We start from the raw sequence: 14274 nt of genomic DNA, 5'->3' as shown, positions 1-14274 counted from the left end.
AAATGCAGTTATCAAAATCTAGTTTGTTTATTGTAGAACTTGCATCAAACCAATTATTGTTTCTCTAGAATAATTATAGTAGTATTTTTTTGAAATCTGGATATTTTGGTCAAGGTAGGTATGTTTTCTGTCAATGAAATCTTATGTAATGCCCAAACTCGAAATACTTTTTTTAAAAAAATTTTATTTTCTGGAGAAGAGTCTTGCTCTGTTGCCCAGGCTGGAGTACAGTGGTTTGATCTCAGCTCACTGTAGCCTCCACCTCCTGGGCTCAAGCAGTCCCCCAACCTCAGCCTCACAAGTAGCTGGGACTACAGGTGTATACTACCATGCCTGGCTGGTTTTTTGTTTATTATTTATTTATTTATTTATTGTAGACATGGGTCTTGCTATGTTGCCTGGGCTGGTCTTGAACTCCTGGACTCAGGTGATCCACCTGCCTTGGCCTCCCAAAGTTCTGGGATTCCAGGAGGTGTGAGCCTCTCTGGCCTCTAAATATTTTTGACAATTCTTTTATTTAATTAAGTTTGAAGTCTCCCTGTCCGCCTCCCTTTGCCCCCAAACTAAGGTAGGACCCTGGCATTGTTACGGGTACCATGAGTAATTTTGAAAGAATGCTTTGTTGGCATTTTTGGGACTTTTTCTTTTTACTCAATCTTTTAGGAAGAAATGTAAAGATTTTAAAAGTTAATCTTTTTGGAAAGCAGACTTCTAAGGCGGGTTATAGCTAATGACGTGGTAGCAGAGACCAAGCCAAAAAAAGAAAAAATGGATGCTCCCTTTTCTGCTTTTCTTACCTGATCATGCTCCTCTTCTCACATCTCTGCCTTCTGTGGTCTGAAAGGAAACTAAAGCTTAAATTCTGGAGTTTCATGTAAACAGCTGTGCTTTCCAGCCCCCCATCTTTGTTTTGATGGGATGAGGAACAGCACATCCTATGTGGATTATTTCAGTAACAAATCAGTTTTTGTTGTTGTTGTTGTTGTTTTTGAGACAGAGTCTCACTCTGTTGCCCTGGCTGGAGTGCAGTAGTGTGATCTCAGTTAACTGCAACCTCTGCCTCTCTGGTTCAAGCAATTCTCCTGCCTCAACCTCCCAAGTAGGTAGGATTATAGGTGCCCACCATCATCCCTGGCTAACTTCTGTATTTTCAGTAGAGATGGGGTTTCGCCATGGTGGCCAGGCTGGTCTTGAACTCAGGTGATCTGCCCAATTTACCTCCCAAAGTGCTGGGATTACACGTGTGAGTCCCTGCACCCAACCCACAAATCAGTTCTTGAACAAGTGGTCAGTTGTCTTTCTGTTTGAGATTGAGGCCAAGGAGAAGGGAGGAAGTGACAGTAGGATGGGTGTGGGGCAGAGCAGTGGGCACAGAGAATGGTCAGGCAACCAAGACCAGGCGAAGCAGTGGCCAGGCAGCAGAGGCCTCAGTGAAGACCTGGCTCAGCCGTTGTTAGAAAGAGTGGTTATCTCAGGGAGCTAGCGTTGTCTTATAAGAACAAGTAAAGCCAAACTACCCTCATTTTTTTTTTTATGACAGGGTTATGAGATCAGTAGATTAAAGGAGAGTATAGATGTGATTTAATATATTCAGATTTTAGCAAATATTTGACCAAGAGTTTCAGGAAAATAGAATTTTTTTTTTTTTTTTTTTTTTTTTTTGAGACAGAGCGTCACTCTGTTGTCCAGGCTGGAGTGCAGTGGCGTGATCTTGGCTCGCTTCAGCCTCTGCCTCCCAGGCTAAGGTGATTCTCCTGCCTCAGCCTCTCGAGCAGCTGGGACTACAGGCACCCGCCACCACTCCTGGGTTTTATTTATTTATTTATTTATTTATTTGTATTTTTAGTAGAGATGGGGTTTCACTGTGTTAGCTAGGATGGTCTTGATCTGACCTCGTGATCTGCCCACTTCAATCCCAAAGTGCTGGGATTATAGGTGAGAGCCACCGCGCCCAGCCAGGAAACTACAATCTTTTTTTTTTTTTTTTTTTTTTTTTTTTTTAAAGATGGGGTTTCACCATGATGACCAGGCTGGTCTTGAACTCCTGACTTCAGGTGATCCACCCACCTCGGCCTCCCAAAGTGCTAGGATTACAGGCGTGAGCCACCGCGTCCTTATGCTTTGTTCTTAAAACACTACTGGCATGTAGAAGTAATTCAATAAGTGCTCGTTGTTGCACACGTAAATTTAAAAAAATAGGTAAATAGTGAAGTGACTAGCCACTGGAGGGATCCAGCCAGAGACTGGGAGAGTCGTTTGGTTGGATGTATAGCAAGAAAACCAACCCAGGAAGCGACTGGACTGGTTTCTCCTAACCCGAGCAGTCTGTGTTCCTACTTCATGAGGAAGCTGTTCTGAAAAGCTGTGTTAACCTTTGGCAATGCAGCCTTAACCTTGAGTTTGAGAAGCACTGCTGAAATCCTGTTCTCCCTTAGCTTTGGAGCCACATCCTCCTTCACTGCGAGAGAGAAGGCAGAGGGGCAGCGCAGACATGAGTGTCTGGGCAGCCGGTGTCAATCTTTATGTGGCTGCCTAATGACCACTCACTGGATTTTTTTGTGGTGTTTTTCTCTGGTCTACGCACAGTGGAGGGCAAGGCTGGGGGAGACAAGGATGTTGTAAGTCACTATTTCAAAAACAAGTGGAAGCGAGTTTCTGACTCATCTGCCTCACTGCCTGGCCCCAATCCAGAGCTATTTTTGAGCATCACTGGGCTGTAAGGCTGCATGCTCTGGTGATGCCCAGTGGATGGGCTGTCCGACAGGGTTTCACCATGTTAGCCAGGATGGTCTCAATATCTTAACCTCATGATCCACCTACCTTGACCTCCCAAAGTGCTATGCTGGGATTACAGGTGTGAGTCACCATGCCCGGCTTTTTTTTTTTTTTTTTTTTTTTTTCTGAGGTGATGTCTCCCTCTTGTCACCCAGGCTGGAGTGCAGTGGCGCGATCTCAGCTCACGGCAGCCTCTGCCTCCTAGGCTCAAGCGATTCTCCTGCCTCAGCCTCCCAGATAGCTGGGATTACAGACACTCGGCACCACACCCAGCTAATTTTTGTATTTTTATTAAAGACAGGGTTTCACCATGTTGACCAGGCTGGTCTCAAACTCCTGACCTCAGGTGATCCACCCGCCTTGACCTCCCAAAGTGCTGTGATTACAGGCGTAAGCCACTGTGCCCGACCCCTGGGCTACTCTTAGAGACTGTCACATTAGGCAGTGGGATTGTTGATTTTCAGCCAGGGTATCCTTCTGAAAATGTGCAGTGGCTGATCTATCAGCTGCCTCTCCACTTCAGATCCCTTAGGTATTTTCTTAGGGACTAAAAGGAGCCAATAACAAATAAAAATCATGGCAAAAAGATTTTTATGGTATGAACCATTGCTCTTAGAGTTGCTGGTTGGCAGGGCAAGATAAGCATGTGCAGCACGGCTGTGGCTGAGCAATCTGTGGGAGGGTGTGTCCTGGCCAACAGCAGAAGAATCTGCTGGAATTGTTGAGGGGGTGTGTATGAGTGGGGGCGTGAATCGTGAAGGGTGCAGGCATGGTGCTGAGTCACACAAGCGTAACAACTTTCTCCAAGTGTCAGATGCAGAGGAGCCACGTAGAATTTCCGATAAGGCAGAGGGCTTTCCCTTTGTGAATGCAGGTTGAGGCTGTTTACAGGGGAGGTACTTGGCTGGTCTGACTTGGAAGTTCCGCCCATTGGTTCTGTTGTTTTGTTTTGTTTTGATTTTGTTTTTTTTGAAATGGAGTTTTGCTGTTACCCAGACTGGAGTGCAATGGCGTGATCTCGGCTTACTGCAACCTCCTCCTCCTGGGTTCAAGTGATTCTCCTGCCTCAGTCTCCCGAGTAGATGGGATTACAGGCATGCGCCACCAAGCCTGGCTAATTTTGCATTTTTAGTAGAGATGGGGTTTCTCCATGTTGTCCAGGCTGGTCTTGAACTCTCAACCTCAGGTGACCCGCCTGCTTCGCCCTCCCAAAATATTGGTATTACAGGTGTGAGCCACCACACCTGCCCTCACCCAGTGGTTCCTTTTGTTGGTTCAGTGGAAGAGGAAGTGACTCTTGACCTCCTAAGAGGCAGAGACTGGTTGTACAGGGAGCTCTGGTGTAAGCAGACTTAGCAGGGACCGTTCTGGGCTGAGTTTGTGGGAACACAAGAACGGTATAGGGCAGGAGATTTTAATGACTCCAGAGTATTTTGTGGATGAAATCAACACAAGAGTATCAGAAGCACTCTGAAGGAAAAACAGATGTGCAATCCGGCGAAGAAGGAAAGGGCAGAGCGAGCCCATTGCCTTGATAAAGTGCTTGGATGCTGCGCAGCGTGTGTAGGAATTGGCCTCTTTTTAAAACACTGCCCTCCTCATTGGACGGCTCCCAGGGCCTCTGCCTGGGCAGCAGGAGTGGAAGACACTGCGAAGGAGGTGACTTGCCATATGTAGGGCCAGCTGTTTTCTGAACGGCTGCACAGCTGAAACCAGTCTACGTTAGGGTGACCTTTTTACCTTCATTCTGGAATCATCTTCATGGAGGGGGTTTCTCCATGCAGTTGGTGGCAGTTCTCTGCTTACAGAATCAGAACATCCCCATTGTTCTCACCGCCTTTTGGGAATCAGGCAGCCAGTGCAGGTTGTAGTGTAGGATCTTCACTGTGTCTTGTTTCCTAAAGATACACGTGTTTGTTTTCAAATGCAGGTGAAGCCGTATAATATCTACATCACAGTTGCTTACCCACCAGACACAGACACACCTGGTTTCGCCGAAGAAAACAGAACAAAGGTCAGTATGCTACGTGTTCCAATTTAAACCTCTAATGTATACTGCTTTTCTGATTTTCTTTCCACTCTTCAGCTCACACTCATTTTCATCAGTCAACAATGTTTACTGGGTAGAGCGCCTAGCTGGTTTCCGATGACCTTGAGATTCTCCAGGCAAATATTCCTTCTGTCCTTCCTCTTTTCCTTCACTTCCTTCTCTTAAAGTTTAATTTAAATTTCTACCAATTTTTTTCTGTATAGAGACAGGGTCTCGCTCTGCCATTCAGACTGGAACACAGTGGTACAATCATGGCTCACTGCAGCTTTTGTTCTGGGACATTTTATTATGTTACTCCTTTTATCACTTCTTTCTTCCCAAAGTAGTTCAGGTGTTCATTCTTTCTGGAGCACTTACTATTCAGATTTTTTGGACTGATCCTCTAATTTCCTTCTCTTTTCTCTCATTTTATATCTCTTTGGCTTTTTGTTCTACTTTCTAGGTTTTTTATTAACTTTATCCTTCAACTTTTTTGTTGAAATTTTTATTTCTGCTGGCTTACATAAAAATTATTTTAGATATCTTTTCTCTGAATATTTAAAAGTTTTTAAAAATAGCTTCTTGCCTTATTTCATGGATTTCGTATTTTCTCTTGTTTCTAAGGATAGTCACTCTGGACATTTAGTCTTGTTTTTTGTTGTTGTTTTGTTTGAAAAGTTCTTCTATGTCTTGTATTATTTATTTCCTCCTAGTTTCTTTTTCTCTTTTGTGGTCCTTTTAGGCTTCCTCAAATGTCTAGTGATCCTTGATTGTCCATATTTTTGAGTGAGGCACTAAAATGCCAATTGTAAATCTCTAGCTTCTCAGCTGTTTAGGATGATCAGGAGAAGATGCAGTCACATCATTAGAAGACTCTCATATGCCAGCATCTGCTCACTTTTCTCTTGGTTTGATCAGTTTCCTAAGTGAGGAATCATGTTGTCTCCTGCCTTTGGGAGAGTAAGATCTCCTGTCTGTGTTGTGGGAGCCAAGCAGAGCAAGAGGGCTGGGGAGCTCACCACCTAAGTGCCAACTTTGGCTTAATTTTTCTGTTTCCACAAGTTGCCTTGTAACTACTCTTAGTGGTGGCTGGTGTTCCAGAATTAACAGTCTGATTAGTAAACTGCTAATCTTCTGCCATTGTAGAGGAGATGACTGGAGGTCTGCATTGCACTTGTCACAGCTTATAACAGAAACTTCTCATAGCACTTATAACAGACATATCTGTTATATAAAATCACTGCCAGTCATCCTGAGCTGAATACAAGCTTCACATTTTTCAATGGAATGTTCCCTTTGCCTTGACACATAGTAGTTGCCTTTTTGAGCAAATGAATAAGTGAAGCAGGAAGAAAGGAATCAATCGGAACTTACTACCTTGAACTGTGGTTAATTTTAGTTTTATACTTTTTTCTTCCCTTTTATACCAATACTTTGTAAATGTGAATCGCTGCAGCATAAAAATTGGCACTTAAACTCCCTAGACTGTATATTTGTAAAAAGCTGTTTATGATTTAGAACTGTTTTTTCCCCTATTCTTTTCTCTTTTGCTCTGCCTTTTTAAAAATTGCTGCTATTTCAAAGAAGTAAATTGAAGCCAAATGTCCTGTCTTCGAATATGCAGAGATCTGCTAAGCAGCTTTGCAGCATTTGGTATGCAGCCTTTAGTTTGAAGCCAAAGCCGACAAAGGGTGGTGATTTCCCTGTTAAGGTTTGATTCTGATGTTGATTAAGTTGGGGTTTTTTTTCCTTCAGCAAAATTGTGGACAGACTTGTTTGGGTAAATGCAATTCTACGTTGATGTGTGGGCCCTTTAGGGGGTGCCATAGTGCTTTAGAATCTTATGAGTATTTAGTGTGGTTGTGTCAGCCTGGTGGTCTGGAAGAATGAACGGTGGCACCTTCAAAACAGCCTTTCTCTTACTTCAGGTTCATCAAGAAATACTTGATCTTTATGAAATACTTTACTTTTCTATTTTAAGAAAATATAATCTGGTTTTTATTTTCTTTAATTCTTTCAAGCTTATATGGTAAAATTTACAGTCTTAATACAGTTTAAGGCTTTCATTTAACACTTCTAACTGAAACTGTTTGACACTTCTAATTGGAACTAATTGAAATAATTTTTGAGCACGCATATGCAAGGCATCACAAAGAAAAGTCAAAGATAACTAATTTATTTTTAAAAAGACCCTGCCCATAAGAAACTTAGGAGGTAAAATGCAAGGCACAAGTAGCTATAATGTGTATTAAAGCCGAAATGTTCACAGAAGAAAGAGAGAGGATACTGCCAGTTAGGTATTTAGGAAAGGCTTTTTGGGCTAGGCGAGGGTTGAGATGGACCTTTTGAGGAAGAAAGGCCAAAGATTTGGGGTCTGCAACTCCAGCCTGGAAACTAGCATGCAGCCCACCTAGGGACCACTCAGGGCTGTCTCATAAGTGGCACCTTGTCTTTCAGTGCCCTGTGTGTTTGTCTCCTCTGCAGGTCCTTTAAGAAACATCTGCCTGCCTTGAGCCCCAGGTTCATCCCCAAGGATCAGCCCTCAGCTGGCCTGGGATTGTGGTCAGAATGGAGTTGCTGGTCTTGGGAGCAGGCTTGCTCTGGACACAGGTCTAGCCCCTCCAGAAGCACTGTCCCTCAGGTGTCTGGCCAGCACTGAGGAGTCAAAGAGGGGGTCTTTCTGAACTTGTACCCAGTGATGTGTTCTCACTCTAGCTTTGACAGTCCTCACTGGAGCCAGGACTACATGTGTCCTAAGAGAATGGCAAAGGCCTCCTTGTCTTGCTTCAGCTACTAAGCAGAATTTTACATAGTAACTAGGTAGACACTGATTTAGAATCCAGATGGACCTTATGCTCACAACAGGAATCTGCTCAAAGGTAGAAAATTGGAATTATTTGTAAATCAGGAGGCTGTAGGAATAACTTATTTCTAATGTAATGGGCAATCATGATATTGTTATGCACATTTTTTTTTTCACTTTTAGCCTTTGGAGACTCGACTTATTTCAGAGACCACATCTGTGTGCAAACCAGAACAGGTGGCCAAACAAATTGTTAAAGATGCCATAGTAAGTCAAATCCTTGGTCTCTGTACTATTCGTATTTGTACTGCTATATTTCTGAAAAGATATTTGTCTAAGTACTTATTTCAAGACATCAATTATTATAAGTGTTTAGTCTGTTTAGAGTCATCATATCTAATGCTGGAATTTTTCTTCTTTTATATGTTTTATTGACTCCATATTAGAGAGTAGGCTCCTGGAAACTGATTGTATACCTTAACCTTAGGAACAGGTTTACCAGAAGGATGTCTGGAAACACCAGTTCTTTAAAAAGAAAGTGAGACTTTTCTATACAGTGTAAACAATATATACTATGTCCTATGTACAGCTGGCTGTCTTCTTTCCCATTCCTGCTTCCCAGTATCATTTTCCTAAAAGTTAGCTAATGAGAAGTGCCACCAACCCTGTGAGCCTGTCCTCCTGTCTTCCCTGTTGATATGTTTTTTTATTGAGAATCCAAAATGATATTTTAAGAAATGATGTGCTGTTTCTAGAAGAACAACATGTGTCTCATGCTTTTTGATAACATTTCCGTTAATGCAGAAAAATACACATTTATGAGGGATGTCTGTAAACCAGAGGCCCACATTAAATTTGGAAAATCTTTAGGACCATGGGAATGAGAGGGGACAGCATGTGGTAGACAGCCTTGAAGTAGCGTAAGTGCTATCACATTAGACTGAACTGATGGAATAAGACTTACTGAATTCTGTTAAAATATATATGCATGTGAAGAACTTTGCTCCAAGTACATTAAAAGGCCCAGGAAGATGGCACAAGTGGAACTTTATTTTTGCTACTTATCTCAAGTCAAAGCAAATGCATTTGGTGGGTTTTTTTCCTTTCTTTTTTTTTTTTTTTTTAGGCAGAGTTTTGCTCTTGTTGCCCATGCTGGAGTGCAGTGGTGCAATCTTGGCTCAATGCAACCTCCACCTCCTGGATTTAAGCAATTCTCCTGCCTCAGCCTCCTGAGTAGCTGGGATTACAGGCACCCACCACCATGCCCAGCTAATTTTTTGTATTTATAGTAGAAACGGGGTTTCACCATGTTGGCCAGGCTGGTCTCAAACTCCTGGTTTCAGGTGATCCACATACCTCAGCCTCTTGGCCAAAGTGCTGGGATTATAGGCATGAGCTACCATGCCTGGCCTATTTGGTATTTTTATTGATGTTAAATAGCTATTAGTATTTTGGCAGTATTCATTTAGTTTGATGGTTTTCAAACTTTTCTTCTCTTGACTGTTTTATATTCTTATAAATTGTCACAACCCCAGAGAACTTTCATTTATTTATATGGCTAGATTTATTGATAGTTGCCATATTTGAAATTGAAGCTATGTGGAATATTTATTAATTCATTAAAAATAACAAAAATATACCCATTGCTTTATAACGTGACTTTTTTTTAAACAAAATTTACTACTTTTCAAAGCAACAGTTCAGCGAGAACAGTGGCAGTGGTTCACATTTTCACCTGTCTCTTTAAGGTCTACATGAACAGCTGGATTCAAATAGCTGCTTCTGCATTCCATCTGTTGTAATAACGTTGTTTTGATGGAAGGATATGAAGAAAATCTTGCCTTACACAGATACGGAGTTAAGAAAGGGAACAGTATTTTACAAGGCTTTTGAGATAATTATGGACATTCTTTTTTGATATCAAACCCAAACTCACCAAATGGTAGTTTCTTAAAGGTTAGTTGCAGGATGGAATTGGAAACTGCATCAGTGAACGTTTTGTTCTCTGTTACATTAAATTCCATTGGTCCATCTTGTACTTTGAATGGATCTTTTAACCATTCATTATTTCGTAACATTATGCGTTAGTCATTTGGAAAATATGGGTTGACTGAGTGATCAAAAAAATCTCTTTCATCAGTATTACTGCTGATCTTATCATAAAAGTATGCAGCTGACAGTCTCATGATGGTGGATACTAGTTTTGCCAAATCTTAATTTTTTTCTTGAAGGCTCAGATTTTAACATTGATGACACATGTGGCCAGTTGTTTTTCCTGAAGTGACAGGCTTGCTTTCTTCATTTTCTGCAAGTCTGCCACATACTTAAGTCTGAATAACCATAGATATATATGTCAGTGGTCTTTCATATAAAAATTATGCTCCCCAGCCAGACATGATGGCTCATACCTATAATCCCAGCACTTTCAGAGGCTCAGATGGGTGGATTGCTTGAGCTCAGGGGTTTGAGACCACCCTGGCCAACATGGTGAAACCCCGTCTCTACTAAAAATACAAAAATTTTCTGAGCGTGGTGGTGGGCACCTGTAATCCCAGCTACTCGGGAGGCTGAGGCAGCAGAATTGCTTGAACCTGAGAGGCGGAGGTTGTAGTGAGCTGAGATCACACTGCTGCACTCCAGCCTGGGCCACAGAGCGAGACTCTGTCAATAAATAAATAAATAAATAAATAAGACACTCTGTGAAAGAAGTGGCAGTTCAGCCCTTGACTTACACACAGCTGCATGAGGGCTTTTCTTCCAGGCAGTTGACCTTCTGTGGAATGCAGTGCCGCAGAAGCACATTGGGCATGTTCTCATTTGTCACACAGAATACTAATAAGACATGTCCTCGAGGTTGCCATTTAACAAAATGATGAATTTTGCTGCTTTATCAAGAGGATTTTTAAGCAAAACTGACACTTTTTGATTTTTAAAAGAGTGTTAGAATTTGTATTTTCTTTGTATATTATTTATTACCACAAATGCATGTGGTAGTACAGGTGACAATGACTCCTAGTACAGTTTGGCAAGAACACTGTAGTTCTTGCCCATGTCTCTGCAGTTTTACAGATGCAAAATTGTATTTTCTATACAAATATAACAGTGTAGAAAAGGCAATGAACGTCTTAGTGTTATTAGGACAATCACTTGTCTTCGGGGCCCGCAGGGGTCCTGGACTCACATGTTGAGAACTGTCTATCTGCCGAGGCCCTGCATCCATTTCCGAGTGCTGATCAATGCTTTGTTACCGTTTTATCTCGCCTAAAGTGAATGAGCACCCTGCATTGTTTCTGTTATGTTGGATTGATTTCCATCTACATTGTTAGGATTCCCTCTTTCTCTCCTCTTTCTTCTCTTTTAGCAAGGAAATTTCAACAGTTCCCTTGGCTCAGATGGGTACATGCTCTCGGCCCTGACCTGTGGGATGGCTCCAGTAACTTCTATTACTGAGGGGCTCCAGCAGGTAAGGCCTTCCTAGGCTAGCAATCAGACACACAGACCGATGGACAAGAGAAAAACTGCCTTTCATCAAACCTTGATGGGAAGAGGTTAAGAGAAAACTAAGTAACTTCATTTGAGAATGTATTTTTATTGAGCTATCAACTTTTCCTCTTCCTCCACCAGGAATGAGTAAATAGGTTAAAGATTTAACTTCAGGAATTTAGACTGGTAAGAAGTCTTTGGTGCCATGCCTTGCAGATAGAGAAATAAAACACTGTCTGTGATGTCGAGGTGTTGATCTGGATTTTCACCTAAGCACCACTGCTCTAATATGTTTTGAAAAATGGAATACTGCTCTAGAGTAAGGGGTGGCCTTGCCTAAAACGTACTGGGATATTAGGCTAGAAAACCTTTTCTAGGAGAATCAGGTCACACAGAGCTAAATTTAGGAGATACAAATCAAGGCTTAAACATAATTCCTATTATTATGGAATTTATTATTTTGTCCAAGATACACAGTTCGTGTTTCATTGATGTGCTAGGTACTGTACTTGCTCATGGAGAATCAGATGTAAGGCGACCTCCAACTTCAGGGGCTTACAGTCAAGTGGAATACACTGACCAAAATGGTGATAGTAGAATGGGCGCGGCGGCTCATGTCTGTAATCCCAGCACTTTGGGAGGCTGATGTGGGTGGATCACTTGAGGTCAGGAGTTCAAGGCCAGCTTGGCCAACATGGTGAAACCCCATCTCTACTAAAAATACAAAAATCATCTGGGTGTGGTGGCAGGTGCTGTAATCCCAGCTACCTGGAAGATTGAGGCAGGAGAATTCGTTGAATGCAGCAGGTGGAGGTTGCAGTGAGCCAAGATTGTGCCACTGTACTCCAACCTGGGCGACAAGAGCGAAACCCCGTCTCAAAAAAAAAAAAAAAAAAAAGTGATAGTAATGCAGTGTAATATAGTAGGGGTTACAGTAGAGGGAATGCTCTGGAAAAGCAAAGCCATGGGATAGTTGATAACGAGTACTACATTGTGTGCGGTAGACCACATTCAGATTTATGTAAATGACATAGTTGTTGGCCCTTATTTCCCAAGCCCTCTTTTCTTGTTACTCTGTAATATACCTACTGTGTTGTCATTCTCTTAGAGGTCAATACTCTGTTAGATGTAAGCTTTTTGAGGACCAAGCCCCTGCCTCTTGTTTGCCATTGTACCCCTAACAGCCAGTGCCTTGCACTTAGTAGGAGCTCCAGAATACCTGAGCTGAATGAATGCATGAATTCTGTTATTTTAATTTTGGGGCTGGCATGGTGGCTCACACCTGGGGTTGTTGTCCCAGACTCCCCTCCTTCTGTCCCTCACGTCAGGGATCAGTGTCACCCTTGTCACTCTGTTCTTCAAATGCTTCCATGCTCTGCAGTTCTGGCACTGCTTCTGGAGCCCAGGCCTGGCTTGCCACAGCAGGCCCCTGCCTGAATTATACACTTTTTGAGCCAGAGGTTGTAAACGATTCCCATGGGCCTGTAAAGCAGTTTTGTTTGGTCCATCTGGCATGAGTGTGTGTGTTTAAGATTTTTAAATAGTTTTAAAATTAGGTTTTATATAAAAGGTCCAGATTTCAGACTTTTCTTGGAAAATCAGAAGGTCTGGCTGCACAGTCTGCATTCTCACCTGGCAGTCATCAGCAGGCACAGGTGGCAGCTGCTCCTCAGGGAGGGGCACAGTCCCCACAAGCACTATGGTCTGCAACCCCCTGGCCAGGCCCCTGGGATGCGTTTGAGTGTGCCCTCACATTTTCTACACCAGTTTTTCTAAACTGCAACTGTACTTGCATGAAAACATTCAGTGGCTTCTTGATACCATCAGGATAAAGTTTTAAAAATTCCATTGCACCTGGGTATGGTGGCTCATGCCTGTAATCTTAGCACTTTGGAAGGCCGAGTTGGGAGGATCACTTGAGCTCTGGAGTTTGAGACCAGCCTGGGCAACATAGTGAGACCCTGTCTCTACAAAAAAAAAAAAATGTAAAAAGGAAAAAAAAACCCAGATGTGGTGGTGCATACCTGTATTCCTAGCAACTTAGAAGACTGGAGTGGATGGACTGCTTGAACCCAGAAGTCTGCGGCTACCGTGAGCTATGATCACACTATTGCATTCCAGCCTGGGTGACAGAGCAAGACCCTGTCTCTAAAAAGAATTTAAAAATTAAAAAAATGTCCATTGCATGCCATAAAGCCTCTGATCTCCTACCCCACTTACCTTTCCAGGCTCTTTCATTTCTTTCTCTACTGGTCCTCTTCTTTCTGGAACTTTCTCTATGACCTATTAACTTCTAATCTTCCTTCAGTTCTCACCTTAAACATTGTTTTTTTTCTGGAAGATCCAAGGACTGACTTCAGTGCTCTGAGGGTGTAGGGAAATAAACAAAATGTTTTTTCTATTCTCTTACTCAATGATTCTCAAAAAAAAGCCAGGCATGGTGCCTCATGCCTGTGGTCCCAGCTACTTGGGAGGATGAGGCAGGAGCATCCCTTGAATTCCAGAGGTCAAAGTTTTGTAAGCCATGTTCATGGCACTGCACTCCATTCTGAGCAACAGAATGAAAGCCTGTTTCAAAAAAACAAAAACCACAGAAGACTTCTGTGACCTCTGGTCACCAACCAGGAAGTGCGTAGAGATTTCTCCCCAAAACAATCAGTCATTCAAATCTGTAGTGGAGGATTCCTAATGGAATACCAGCTGGGTATCCACTAATTGAGTTCAATTCTGATACTACTTATCTGGAAATAGCATCAGCTCCCACAGGTGAAGGGCTCAGCCCCGCAAGACTTCCCCCAACCAGAAACACCAGTCACACCTGATAGGTTGTCTCCTGTGTTTCTGTCCAGTTGGCTATACATTGGGGTTTTCGTGACCCCTTCCTCAGATTTGGTTAATGTGCTAGAATGGCTCACTGAGCCTGGGGAGAGGTGCATGGGAGGAGTGTGGAGCTTCCCTCTCTGGGCACCACCCTCCGGGAACCTGGTGCACAGCAGATGCCTGGTCTCCCCACTCCATGGGTGTCCATGGGGTGCTTCTGTCTCTCTTTTGTGTTGGGTACCCTGCTTCTTGCCTCACATGACATCATCTTTCTCTATCAACCACCTCACATTGGCTGTTTACTGAAATAGCTTTCTAAAAAAAAAAAACAGGGCCTGGAAGGCAAATTTGTTGTGACTTTGCA

General features: G+C 42.7%; 1 protein-coding gene across 4 annotated transcripts in view; it reads left to right on the top strand.

The window, feature by feature from the left end:
* KDSR (3-ketodihydrosphingosine reductase) overlaps positions 1-14274 on the top strand; it is a 41973-nt gene that overhangs the window by 25027 nt on the left and 2672 nt on the right. For 3 of the 4 annotated variants that reach the window (XM_032293683.1, XM_032293687.1, XM_032293684.1), the window contains 3 exons: positions 4706-4789; positions 7791-7874; positions 10969-11070. In XM_032293683.1, coding sequence (XP_032149574.1) covers positions 4706-4789; positions 7791-7874; positions 10969-11070 — 270 coding nt within the window. The remainder of the gene's footprint in view (positions 1-4705; positions 4790-7790; positions 7875-10968; positions 11071-14274) is intronic. The other variant, XM_032293685.1, reaches the window with a different exon arrangement.

This window comes from Sapajus apella, unplaced genomic scaffold, assembly GCF_009761245.1.
Source record: "Sapajus apella isolate SASKATOON/1434 unplaced genomic scaffold, GSC_monkey_1.0 scaffold30, whole genome shotgun sequence".
Taxonomy (NCBI): domain Eukaryota; kingdom Metazoa; phylum Chordata; class Mammalia; order Primates; family Cebidae; genus Sapajus; species Sapajus apella.
This window is presented reverse-complemented; position numbering and strand designations above follow the sequence as displayed.